Source organism: Mesoplodon bidens, assembly GCF_964165515.1.
Source record: "Mesoplodon bidens genome assembly, chromosome: 4".
Taxonomy (NCBI): Eukaryota; Metazoa; Chordata; class Mammalia; order Artiodactyla; family Ziphiidae; genus Mesoplodon; species Mesoplodon bidens.
In genome coordinates, this window is record NC_138160.1 from 6705851 (window position 1) to 6720150 (window position 14300).

At 41.1% G+C, this 14300-nt stretch overlaps 1 protein-coding gene across 2 annotated transcripts in view; it reads left to right on the forward strand.

Annotated features, from left to right (window-relative positions):
* The window catches only part of ADCY2 (adenylate cyclase 2), a 441039-nt gene that overhangs the window by 107160 nt on the left and 319579 nt on the right, over positions 1-14300 (forward strand). For both annotated transcript variants that reach the window (XM_081233724.1, XM_081233725.1), the window contains exon 3: positions 807-968. In XM_081233724.1, the coding sequence (XP_081089850.1) occupies positions 807-968 (162 nt within the window). The remainder of the gene's footprint in view (positions 1-806; positions 969-14300) is intronic.

Sequence of the window (14300 nt, forward strand, 5' to 3'; positions counted from 1 at the left end):
TTTGCCATAGCTGTGTTCACTTAGCGTAATGTTTTTGAGGTTCACCCACATGGTAGCCTGGATCAGTATTCCCTTCCTTTTCAGGGTTGAATAGTATTCCATTGTATGGATGGACCACATGCTGTTTATCCATTCATCCATGGATGGACATTTGTGTTGATTCCACCTTTTGAATATTGTGAATAATGCTGTCATGAACATGTGTGTACATGTATTTGTTTGAGTACTTGTTTTCAATTATCTAGAGTATATATTTAGGATCACATAGTAATTGTATGTTTAACCTTTGGGGAACTGTCAAACTGTTTTCACTGCAGGGGAATCAACTCTAAGCTGCTTTATTTTGTTAATTCCATGCCCCTGCTCGTTGCATCTGCTTCTACCAACTCCCCGCAGGTGGCAGCCATCCATTCTCCCTGAGTTTCCCAAAACAGTTTGACAGAAAACTTAAAGAATCCAGATGTGCGTTCTAAAGCACAGATACAAAACTCTGAGAGTTTAAGACCAGCTTTGCATCCATACCCATGAAGTGCTCAGATTCACCTAATGTCTGCAATGGCTTGGATACCGAAACTGAAAATCCCCAAATTTTGAAAAAGAACCTTTTTTTCCCCTCCATCACAATAGTTAGTCCTTTTTTGTAACGCAGTGGATTTGTTTGAACGTGCCCTCTTTTTGTCATAATATTATTTCTTGAATGGCTGCGGTTCCTGGGGATCTGTGCGGCCTTTAATGGGAAGGAGAGGGGGAGCATTTGGGAGCAGGCATTCCCTGTGACTCTCCCTGTGCTTCTTCCCCACCTGTAGGTGTCATTCTTCCTCTTCATCATCTTCGTGGTGTACACCATGCTGCCCTTCAACATGAGAGACGCCATCATCGCCAGTGTCCTCACCTCCTCCTCCCACACCGTCGTGCTGAGCGTCTGCCTGTCTGCAATGCCGGGGGCCAAGGAGCACCTGGTCTGGCAGGTAGGTGCACCTCCACCTCTGCAGGGTGACCACACCTGCTCAAGGTGTGACTGTTGGCTGGTACCTGGCAGGTGCTCCAAGTCTGCTCTCTGATGTTGACCCTGAGTGTCGCTAATGGGTAGCCAGCCACTCCCCACTCTCTGCAGTGGAATCAGCAGCCACTTAGCCATTAGCAACAGTGAGAATTGGAAACGGCACTTCCATTTTGCTGATTGATGGTTAAAAGCTGTTATTATACATTGTAATTTAGTACTCTTATTTTTAAGAGTTAGAGTGAAACAACTTATATAATTAAATTCATAATTCTCCCCCATCTCTCCCTGAGAGATTTCCAAAACCCTGTCTTTACAGAGGACAGAAGAGCTCTCTATTTCTTAATCCTCTGGCAAGTCCAAGGACATAAAAAATAGTTCTTTAAAATGCTTCAACAGCAAATTTAGCTTTACTGCTAAGTGGCATTCCAACGAAGCCTTCCTATTTAATTAGTTAAAAACACTTAAAAAGCCATTTAATTTCCTGTTACTACATCCGTAGACGTGAGGGGCAGTGGTCTGCACTTATTCTTAACAGTCTCTTTTTCACCTGTAAAAAGTATGCTTTATTTTTCTGGGTTGGAATCAAATGTAACAAATGCAGCCAGTGTGCAGAATGCAGCAGGGCTGAGAGGAGTAGTTATGAACGCCACTGTCGTTGAAAAGGATTTTAGACGTGGGTCACTTGAGCCCTGTGGGTCTCAAAAACCAGTTTGTCCTTCACGTGAAAGAATGTTTTATTTGGAACCTTGAGATGGAAATGGAGGCTTACTCTTGGGTCTGTAGTAATTGCTCTTAGTTGGAAAGCATTCTAGGGACCCCTTTTCTCAATACTCGTCTCTGAGTGCTCATAACAAACATTCATTAAGCATAGCCTGAGCACTTGTGAAATGTCCTCTGTGGGCACTGAGTGAGGGTAAAGCTCCTGATCTGGCACAGTGGTGCCCATTTCCCGCTGACTTGTTTGGACGTTACTAAGAAGCATCCCCTCCAGGAAGTGGAGGGAACCATGTCTTTCCGTGACGGAGCAGAGTAGTCATCAGTAACCTGCATCGCCAGAGACACACATGGTGGCTGGTCAGTAACTAATCAAATGAAAGAGAGAAGGTGGGTGTTTTATTAAAAGATGAAACAATCCAGCTGTGCCCAGGATGAGGTGGAAGAAGTGTTCCTTTTTACACGAGTTCTGCCCCAGCTTTTACTTGCTTTTTCTACATTTCACAGCTTCCCATGAGGATATTCATGGGACATTTCTCCTTTCTCCCATAAGTTCCATTCTTCCACCCTCCCTTTAGTGGGGCCATTAAGCTCAACCTTAGGTAGTCACATTCAGGTCAGGGTGAAGGGTATGTTTTTCATAGGAATGAATACATAATAATTTATGTAAGAATATTATGTAACAATAATAACTTGCTCTGCCAATTTACACTATGGAAATCACTACAGGAAAGTCCTGGTCACACAGGCAACAGGGCACTCATACATATTTCACTGCCCATGGCATCTTGCTGGTTGTGGGTTACCGTGGAGCACATACCTTGAACATTTTGTACCTATCTTTTCTGCCCCTTCATGAATAAAGAAAGTGTCTGCTGGTGCAGATGCAATAGAAAAAACATCTGGGAAATGAGGATTATGATACCTGCCTGTAAAGATCAAATGGGGTTAAAAAAAAAGGAAAAAAATAAGTGATTTACAAAGAACAGGGCATATTTTAGATATCAAGTACTATACTGAGGTTTTTTTTTTTTAGCACTGTTATTTTCTTGTATTGGTTTTAAAAAAAAGTGGAAAGAATGTAATCTTAAATTTTTATTTGCTCAATTTCCAAAACCAACGAAGAAAAATACTTCTTATCAGTGGACAGGCAGAGATAGGGTAACGATAGGATAATTCTAGAATAGCAAAAGAATAAACATTCTTTATTCCATAAGAATAACGTTGAAAGGAACAGAAGAATATAAGGTCAAGTTTCCATCCCTTCAGAAGTAATTTCACAGGGATTTCAAGAACTGGGAAAGGCAAAATCTGCCAACAGCTTTAAAATGGAAGGTTCATAGGTAAACATCAAAGTAATGAACTAGAAGAGCTTTAAGTACCTTTGGCCAGTGCTGGAAATATAAACTCAAAATAATACTGGCTTGTGATGTGAGGAAAACATTTTATGGGATTCTTTTTATGAAAAGTGTATAAAAGACAGAATGCTACAGATTAGGTAGTTATATTGCTCTGGAGTAATTGTTTAAAGCAAAACTATTTGAAATAAAGAATATTGCTCTGATATAAAGAATGAGCTGCCCATCAATAATCAGTATCACCCCGCCTTCTAAACCCCCAAAGCAAGAGTGCATTTTATTTAACATGGGTCCATACTAATCATTTTTGTTTCCTTTTATTTTCTGATCATTGTCAATCCATTGATAGCATGTAGTAACTTATCTGTTTACCAAAATATTGACTTAATAGGAAACCTTATTCCCATCCCATCTTGTGCTCAGGAAATTAATTTCACCAGTATTTGTCTTGAGGTAGAATTCATTCTCAGTCTATGACCTATCATCTACTTGAGGAAATTTATTTAATACCTGAAAATTGTGGGTGATGTCTCCCAGCACATATAAACACAAAGTATAATTCCTAATACATTTTTTTTTTAGATGTTGGGGGTAGGAGTTTATTAATTAATTTATTTATTTTTGGCTGTGCCGGGTCTTCGTTTCTGTGCGAGGGCTTTCTCTAGTTGTGGCAAGCGGGGGCCACTCTTCATCGCGGTGCACGGGCCTCTCACTGTCGCGGCCTCTCCCGTTGCGGAGCACAGGCTCCAGACGTGCAGGCTCAGTAGTCGTGGCTCACGGGCCCAGTTGCTCCGCGGCATGTGGGATCCTCCCAGACCAGGGCTCGAACCTGTGTCCCCTGCATTAGCAGGCAGACTCTCAAACACTGTGCCACCAGGGAAGCCCCTAATACATTTTTTATAGACTTACCAGTACATTGCAAGTCCAGTATGGATAATATTTTCCCCTAAGCCTTTCAAAGATAGGTTGCCCCCAGATGTGATGCTCCGTTGCCTCCAGCTGCTTTGGTGTGGACTTCCTACAATACCATGCTCCTACATAACCATAATGCAGCTATCAAAACTGGAAATGTGCATTGTTTAACTCCTGACATTCCGGTTCCTCCAGCTTTCCCAGTAATGTCCGTTATAGAACAAGGGCCCATGCATTGCACTGTGTTCTTAAGTCTCTTTGGTCTCCTTCTGGATGGAACAGTTCCTTTGGCTTTTATTAACGCTTTTGAAGGTTGCAGGCCAGTTATTTTCTAAGATGCCCTTTAACGTGGGGGGTCCAGTGTTTCCTCATGAATAGATTGAAGTTATGCATTTTGGCAGGAATCTCAGAAGGGATGGTGTGTCCTCATCACGTTCTATCAGGGGCGTGTACGTCTACTTTGTCCCATTATTGTTAGTGGTCATTACTATCAGGGTGCTGTCCAACAGCCTTTTCCACCTTGAAATTACTATTTTCCTCTTTGTCATTAGTACATATTTTGTGGAGAGGTGCTTTGAAACTATGCAAATATTCTGTTTCTCATCAAACTTTTAATATATTTATTTGCTTGTTTGTATCTACATGGTCTGATGTTCAGTAGATTATAAACCACTGCTGTCACTGTTTATTTTGATGTCCATAGGGTCTCAGATTTGTCCAGCGGGTGCCTCTCCAAGCTTACCTTTGACTTGTCCCTGTGATTCTTTGAGCATTTCCTCAATTTCTGGCACAAGCTATTTTGGGTTCCTCTTGTGCCCTCGCTGACCTAACCCTAAAATCAGCCATCTCTCCAAGGAGCCCTAGTTCTTTTGGGTGAAGAATGACATTTAGTGGCAAGATCTGGGCTTCAGGCCTTTCCGTTGCCATTGGGATGTCAGTCCTCCATTTATTTTTATATCTGCCTACATCTTAAACAGCATGACTTCACACCGATATTTCCATTTCCATTCCAGCATAAGCTTCATGCCAGTTTTCTCTCTTTCCATTGTGGCTCCCTTGACCAACAGTGAAAAATATTTAGCTCTCATGGTCCTAAATATATTTATTTATTTGATGAAACCCTGCATGTAACCAGTCTCCTGTTGCAACTGTCAGCCCGTCCCCCTGCCCTCTCACTTGAGACAGTTTCCTTCCCTCCCCACCATGTCCCGTTCCCCCAGCTGGGTCTCTGACATCCAGTCCACGAGAGGGTGTCCCCTCCCCCAGCTGGGTCTCTGACACCCAGTCCACGAGAGGGTGTCCCTTCCCGCAGCTGGGGCTCTGACACCCAGTCCATGTAAGGGTGTCCCCTCCCACAGCTCAGGCTCTGTACTTGACTTTGCCCAGTGTAGGAACTCCACACACCCAGCCCAGCTTTGTCATCTTGGGTGAGTTTCGCTTCCCCTGTCCCCTGTTGGTTCAGACGCTTCTTCTCTGCCTCACCTGCGGGCTGGGCACTCAGTTATTCAGGAGGGAAGGAAAAGGACAAGAAGAGAAGGGGTAAAGGATGGGCCTGGAAGAGGAAGACAGCGAACACATTGTGAACGGACTTTATTTGTGGAAGAGGAAGAGATTCTTCTCAGTTACTTTGTGTGATTCCCTTTGTACCGGTCTTGGCACCTTTTCTTCTAACCCTTTTCTGTCTTTGTTTCCTAACTGGATTTCAAAGAAAAGTTTTTCTGGAATCTGAGATGATTCTGGGGAATCTGGAATCCTTAATAACCAAGGGAATAAATTATTTTGATATTAGGAAACTTAAAGAAGAGCAATTTTGCACTGTCTATGTAAGAAGGATACTTTGTTTGCCTATCATAAATTTATCAGAGGTAGCAAAGCCCTTAACAATTTATGGTTAACAAGAAAATAAGAATTTTGCCTGTATCAGTAGGATAGCATGCATTTGACGGAAAGTTCCACCAAAGCAGCAAGGAGTCTTTTTGCCTATGATTATATCACGGCAGAGGGAGACTGAGGCTAGGAAAGCATGATGAAACTTCCCACCTCATGCCATGGTGCCTGCCTCCTGCTTGGGCCCTGGGAGGAAGGGTGGCAGTTATGCAGCCATTAGACAAGGTTAGGGATCTGGGTAGGTGTCTTGCCTCCCAGACTGGGGCATCTGGTCCATCAGTCAGGAGCCCAGTCCATCCTGCAGCCTGTGTTTGTGTAGCACTTACTCCATTTTAAATATGCACCTTGTCTGTTCTTCATTTGCTAAACTTTGTAGGTCAGCTACACTGTCAGCAGGGTACTGAACCATCCTCAAGGAATTTCCAAATATTCCTATTCACATATTACATTTGCATTTTGTATTTGAAATTTACTTACTTTTTAAATGTGTTTATTTCCTTGGTATTCCTAGCAAGGAAGGTCTGAATTTTCATTTTCTGTATGTTTTATTTTCCCGTGAGAGAGAGAGGAATTTGAATATAGATTTCTTTCACAAGCAGGTTATATGAGAATCCATATTTATTAAAGAAGATAAGCCAAACAGTGCATATTGATTTTCTAACAGGATTACTCATATTTCAGAAAATTTTATAGGATTCCTTTATGCAGTGGATACTTTAATATATTTAAGTTGTGATACAATTTGAACAATTTTAATTTGGACTTAAAATAGAAAATATAGCCTGTCATCTATAGCAAGTGTGCAATCGTAGTAACGCAGATTTGTTACATAACTGATTCTTTTTCAGTATAATTCGGGAACTGTATATTGGAGTCTGGAATTAAATTGCATTTAGGATCTAATCTGAGAAGCTCAAAGGAGAAACAGCACGTTACCAGCTGCCCAGTTTCTGGCTGTGGAAGAGACGAATTGTTAGGAATTTGGATCTCTGTTCCTGCGGTTTTTTCTTTAGAGAAGCTCAGGATATTAATATTTTCCAAAGAGGGGAAAAGAGACTGTATCACTGTTCACTCTGTGTAGTATCCAGCTATTGATTATGATCTGTATCCTATTTGAACAAGGTATCATTTATCTGTTCTAAAGACATTATAATTTGGAAGGAGTGGGGTAAGCATAGAGAAGAGGTTAAAAACAGGAAGTACCTAATGTGACTGTGTCCTAAAGCAAATCGAAATGCACTTCACAGTTCTCCTTTTGCCTTCCTTACCCTTCCCCCAGCAGGACAGATAAACCTCATTCTCTTCTAAATGACAGGAACTTCGCACCATCATGGCATCAGAGAGAGTTTGGTAGGGCAAGTGAACAACAAAACGAAAATTAGCACTTCACTGCAGGATGCCAAATCATTTAAAAATGCTCTGGCAATTTTAAGAATATTTGAGGGAACCCTCCTACACTCTTAGTGGGAATGTAAATTGGTGCAGTCACTATGGAGAACAGTATGGAGGTTCCTTAAAAAACTAAAAATAAAACTACCATATGATCCTGCAGTCCCACTCCTGGGCATATATCCAGAGAAAACTATAATTCAAAAAGATACATGCACCCCAATGTTCATAGCAGCACTACTTACAATAGCCAGGACATGGAAGCAACCTAAATGTCCATCGACAGATGAATGGGTAAAGCAGATGTTGTGTATATATAATGGCATATTACTCAGCCATAAAAAAGAATGAAATAATACCATTTGCAGCAACATGGAAGGACCCAGAGATTATCATACTGAATGAAGTCAGAGAAAGACAAATATCATACGATGTCTCCATGTATGTGGAATCTGAAAAAACAATACAAGTGAACTTATTTACAAAACAGAAATAGACCCACAGACATGGAAAATAAACTTATGGTTATCAAAGGGGAAAGGAGGAGAGGGAGGGATACATTAGGAGTTTGGGATTAACAGAAACACACTCCTATATGTAAAATAGATAACTGATAACTGATAATATACCTACTGTATAGCATAGGGAACCATATTCAATATCTTGCAATAATCCTATAATGAAAAATAATCTGAAAAAGAATAGATATATGTATATTCATATACATAAAACTGAATCAATTTGCTGAATACCTGAAACTAACCCAACATTGTAAATCAACTATACTTCAATAAAAAAAAGTGTCTGAGACAGAGAAGCTTCATGTTGGTAGTTAACTATTTGACTCTGATGATGGAATGAGACCTAGGTTTATTTTCCAACATTTGTGAACCTGTTTTGGGTAGGAGATAGAAGGAACAGAGGAAAAGGGAAGCCCTATCAGACTATGAGTTTTGTCTTGGAGATTTGATCAAAGGAGCATGAAAAGAAGGATTTCTCTAAAAATGAAAAATGCCATCGATCACCCAACAGCTATCTCTGTCCTCTTCTTGAACCTGTCATCTGAATTCTGTACTTTCTGTTCATTCAAAGCAGTGGATTCATGTCAGATGACTTACATCATTACAGATTGATTAAATGTCAGCTGAATGGCATGTTCCACTGGCTGACATCTTGACAGGTGGTTTTCCTAGTACTTTCACCAATCCATGCATTTTTGTTACAGTATATACAAAGATCTGAGGCTCTGTCCTTTCCAAATGTTTATGAGGATAGTTTGTGAAAGATACTGATTTCTAGTCATTTATTAAGCCATCCATGATGCTTTTTATTTTTTAATTATGTTTTGAAGCAAACAGGCCACTTTATATTTTTTAACATCTTTATTGGAGTATAATTGCTTTACAGTGTTGTGCTAGTAATGATTCTTTTTAAAACCCTTAGTGGACAATAAGAAAGTCAGCAACCCCTATAGGGAGTCACATGAGACAGACTCCTTCTAGGTACTTGCAGGTCAAATGATGAATCTGCTAAGTTGTGTGAACTTGAGAGAGTAATATGTCTGCAGCTTGACTTTAGCGAGAACTTTGCTCTGGTTCTAAGGTATCTCTTTAAAGAGTAGAGAGAAACCCAATGAAACTCCATTGGTGCAATGGAGAGAGGATGTACAGATACTCACTAGGAGACATTCTAAGGACAGACAGAGCTGGGGATGCTCCTAGTTACCTGTAAAGTGGAAATAATAATAATAATGCCTCCTTCCTAGGACAGTAGAGATGATTAGATGAGATGATAAATGAAAAGGACTTAACTGGGCCAGGTGCACAGTTAATGCATCAGTTAGTAAACATCAAGTGTTGATAACAATAACTACATAGTGATAGAATTACAACATCCTTATTTTGTTTGTGGAATGCAATGGCCTGGACAGGCTAAGGGAGGGGACGTACTTTCTATCCATTTTTGCAGCAATAATCACAGTGCCCTCTCTGAGAATGATGTACATCAAATTTGCCTTCCCTGAGAGATGTGAGTTCCTGCTGGCAGACTCTGGGTTCATCATGTTTGCTGTCCTTCTCAGCAGCTCATGAGTGTCTTGGCATGTCAGAGAGTATGAGATGGTGGACACAGCAAGCACTTTGGTCTCAGATAGAATCTGGGCTTGGATTCAGTTTCTCCCACTTTATAGCTGTGCATCGTGAACATGAAGGTGGACCACCCGGAGCCCCCTCAAAGAAAGACTGATTGTCCAGCTGTTCAGGCTGTTGGTAACAGCTGGCTTTCCACCCTTAGTCCCTTCCAGGCTGCCTCAGCTGCACAGAGCTGCCAGCCCAAGGTCATACCTTTCCAAGGGCGGCCCACATCCATGACTGATCGAGGTGGGGGGCCCAATGCAAGACAATTCTGATTGGCCATTTCAGCGCCACAGCTTCTGTGAGTCTGTCTGAAGTTGTCAGGCCTGCATCCCAGCCCAACTTCTCCCTCTGCCAAGTCCCGAGTCCTTCCCTCTGCTTGGGCATTGATCCGAAGGGCACTCCCTACTAAACACCCAGCTCTGTTTCATATGTGCTTCCTGGAGAACCAGACTGCAGCATCGCGTAAACTTGGCCTAAGTCTTTAGTTTACTCAGTTTTCTCATCTCTAAAATGGCAGCAGTAACACCAACCTCCCTAGAACATTGCTGGCCTTGGTGCTGATTAGATGACCTGGTGTATAGGAAGAACCTGTTGTCAGGCTGGCCTCGTCCTTAGTCCTCAGTAAACAGTAGACAGAAGCAGCGGCGGTAACATATTTTGCTAAGTCTAAATGACTTTTATAGAAGCTGAGGTAAATGGAACATGAAAATGCTTTGAGGATATACGTTAATAATCAAAGTCCAAATGACCTATGGAACTGAGTAGGGCCAAAAGTTGCATCATACATACGTAAGACCCTCAGAGCCCAGGTCTGGACTGGTTGACCATCCTGTGGAATGTCCTCTGGGGACTCAAGGCAGTGAGATTCATCTTGGTGAGATGCTAGAAGCCCACACTACACTGATGAGTGAAGTTCGGAAGTCCAGCCAATACCTGGGGACCTGTGCTTCTGTAGGTTAGTAAGATACCAGCTTTTGGAGACCCAAGAGATGGCTCACCCCTTGTCACGAGTGAGAAGGAGGTGTTTCTAGGATCACTTGCCAGTTGGACATCTTGAGCTCTTTCCCTGGAGTGTTTGTTCCCTGGAGAAGCCCACTCCTGTTCCCCAGCCAACCTTGGGCATTGCTCATTTGGACCAGCCAATGGTACCGTGATACATTGGGTCAGACCATCCTGCACCTCAGCTTTGTGGTCCTGGCCACCTGCATGTATACATCTCCGTCTCTTTGCATCACTCCTTCCACCCCCTCAGCTGAGATACTGTATTGGTTTCCTAATGCTGCTGAGAAAATCACCACAAACTTGGGTGCTTTAAACAACAGCAATTGCTAAATTCTGGAGTTCATCATTTCACAAAAATCAAAACCAAGCTGTGGCAGAGTTGGGTCCCCTGGAGGCTCTGAGGGAGAAGGTTTTCATACCTCTTTCCTAGCTTCTGGTGGTTGCCAGAAATCCTCGGTGTACCTTGGCTTTTGGGGCTTCAAAACTCCCATCTCTTCCTCCATCTTTACGAGGCCTTCTCTTCGTGTCTGTGCATCTTGTCACCTTCTTATAGGGACACTGGCCATTGTCTTTAGGGCACACTCTGATGATCTTAAAGCAACATCCTTAATTTAATTACATCTGCAAAGACCCTTATGCCAAAAAAAAAAAAAGGTAGTATTCTGAGCTTCCTAGTGGACCTAACTTGGGGGATTGTATTCAACCCGCTACCAATACCAACCTCCACAGATGGACAGCAGTCCCACTCCTCTCCTGCATGGCTTGCTACAGACCCTCCATGTATTCTCCAAGACCAGAGAGTCCGTGGGGCTCCCCTTCACTTGACTACTCAGGTATTACTAAGCTCTATGGTGTGCAACATACGAAGATACCTCCTTGGAAGATATTTATGGTAACACATAGGAAAATAAAGCAAAACTAGAAGAATTTAGAGTGAGGAAACATATGGGAATTCCACTCTTGCTTAAACAAAACTCTCATCCATAAGGCAATCATCAAGGATTCCTGAGGAACGGTTGCAGACAGGAGAACTAAACATCTGCCATTGGCTTTTTGCTCCATTTTTAAAAATAGGTGATGGGGTCACTTTAAAAAAAAAAGTTGAGATAAAGGTTTCAAAAGGTTTTCAGTGAATATACTTCTTCCAACCACTCTAAATTTTCTCATTGTTCGTAGTAGTTTTGCATTTGACCCTTTTAGGATTTCGAGGTATATAATCATATCATTTTCAAGTAAATCTTTACTTTCTGATTTTTATAGCCCCCTTTTCTTTCCAATTGCTTTGCCTAGTACCTCTAGAAAAAAGTTGACAGTAACATGGTGATAGTGGACACACTTGTCTGTTTTTTTATTTAGTAGGGTTGACGTTTGTCCTTTAAACAACATGCTGGCTTTGGGGTTAAGTTAAATAAATGTTATAATTTGAAGGAAGTAACCATGTATTCCTACTTACAGACATTTTCTTTTTTCTTTTTCTTTTTCTTTTCTTTAAAGATTGATCTTGAACTTTATCAAAAGAGTTTCTAAAAAGAATCACCCGTGGGCAAGACTGTATGATTTATTCCCTTTTATAATATTGAACGATTCTTGAATCTGGAATTAGCTCAGTAGGTCATGTTGTGTTTTTATCTAATTTTCTGCTTGATTCTTTTGACTAATAAATTATGAGGGGGTTTGGATCTGTTTTGACAATAATAAGAGCAAACACAGGCAGCACTGGCCATGGGCCAGGGATGATTCTGAGTGCTTCACTCATGGGTGACCATCTTCCATCTCAAATGTTTATTTAGATTAAAGATCATCCCCTTTTTTTCTGTGCAGATTCTTCTGTTTAGATTTACTTTCTTTTCTGGGGTGTTTTTCTCAAAGATATACTCTTATAAATACAGTCTCTTTCATTGAAGGTTGCAACTGTATTTTATAGAGTAGAGTGATCTCTTTTCATGGTTTCAATTACTTCTGTTCTGATGTTTACTTTTCCCTCGTTGTCCTTTCTCTATTAACTCCTGAGTCATCTAGTACTTTTTAAAATTTATTTCTCCAAGGAATGAGTTTTGAATATATTTATTATTTTTATTGAATTTCTGTTTTTTTTTTAATTTCAGTTTTTTCTTTGTTAATTCCTTACATTAATTTTCTTTGGTTTTGTTTTGGTTTTGAACTTCTTGTGTTAGATGCTTAATCAATTTATTTTTCTCTCATATTTATGTAAGTACTGAAGGCTATGCATTTTCCTCTGGAGCCAGCTTTAGCTCTATGCTTTATATGTGCTCATCATCATTATTTTCTAGATATTTTGCTGATTTGGTTTGAATTTCTTTTGTTACACAAGAAAAACTTTTGCTGTTGTTTTGATGATTATGGATTTTTCTCTTCTGTTTTTGTTATTAATTTTAGCCTTTTTTGCATTAAGATTAGAGAACTGTCTATGTTATTTCTACTTTTTAGAATTTATTAAGGCCATTGTTTAGTAATCTAAGGCCAGCCTGAATTTCTTTTTTCTCTTACAACAAAATTGATCTTTCTGCCTGGTTGCCCAATGGACTTCTTTATTTTTGAAGTCCAGCAACTTTACTGAAATTTGATGTTTTATTATTACTTTGCATTTACTCTACTATTTTTCAGAGTGCCCTTTTAATATGAACTACATACTACTACTGCTACTGACAGTCATTCTCATCATTAGCACTAGAACTCTCTGAGCACTTGTGGGGGTGAATCACTGTGTTAATTGACATTCAAGTCATTGTGTTCTTATAGCCACTGGAGATGCTAACTGACAGAATTTCCTGCCTCAGAGTGGGACTGCTTCCGGCCATACACCTAGGGATGCCATTCCTTCTGGAGCCTAGCCTCCTGAACATCCTGAATCCAAGAGGGCTCCCCACAATATTCCTACAATTGCAAAACAGGGACCTGGCTTTTACAGGACCCTCACCTTGAGGTACATCTCTGCTTCCTTTCTGAATCTACAGACTCCTTTATGGGGGTTCTCTTAGAGTGTCTTTTCTTGGTTTCCCACCTCTGGGTCCTGCTTACATTTAGTAGCCCTCACACCCACTTTGGAGTCTGGAGTTTCTACTGATCTTCTAATTTTGTCAAAAATATAAATTATGTATGCATTTCCTGTGCTCTTTGGTGTTCTGGATAATTTTTAGGATAAGAAGAAGAATTGTAACCTTTGTGGGTCAAACAGGAAATATTTAGTTTTTAACCTTTTCTTTAGTTTCTTAAAAATTCACCTTCTATGTCATAACGAAATGGCATAGACTGGGTGGCTTAAACAACAGAAGTTTATTTTCTCACAGTTCTGGATGTTGGCAGTCTGAGATTAGGGTACCAGAATGGGTTCTAGTGATGGCTCTCTTCCTGACTGGCAGATAGCTACCTTCTCACTGTGCTCTCACATAGCAGGGAGAGAGGAAGAGGGAAAGAGAAAGAGGGAGAGGCAGACAGAGAGAGAAAGGGAGAGGAACAGGGAGGGAGCAAGCTCTGTTGTCTTTTCTTATAAGGACACTAAAATCAGACCAGATCAGGGCTCCACTCTTAGGTCTCCATTTAATCTGAATTCCCTCGGCACTCTCAGTGCAGTCACACTGGGAGTTAGAGCCTCGACCTGTGAATTCACGTGGGGTGGGGGGACATGGTTCCAATAATTGGTTTGTCTGGTTTACTAAAAGTTTAGCAGGTCTGAGTCTCAGTGTTGTTTAAAACACTCATGATGCTACCGAGCCTTCTATTCTAATCCTGCTCTCCTTTCGTCCTTTGACCTGTTCTGCCAGGAGAGAGACCCAAGTAGACCAGAAGTAGAGTTGAGGTGGTGAAGGGACCCGTGTCCTCAGCTTCTCACCGACCAGTGGGGAATCACTGATCTGGAGATGAAGGCTGAGGTGGTGGGAA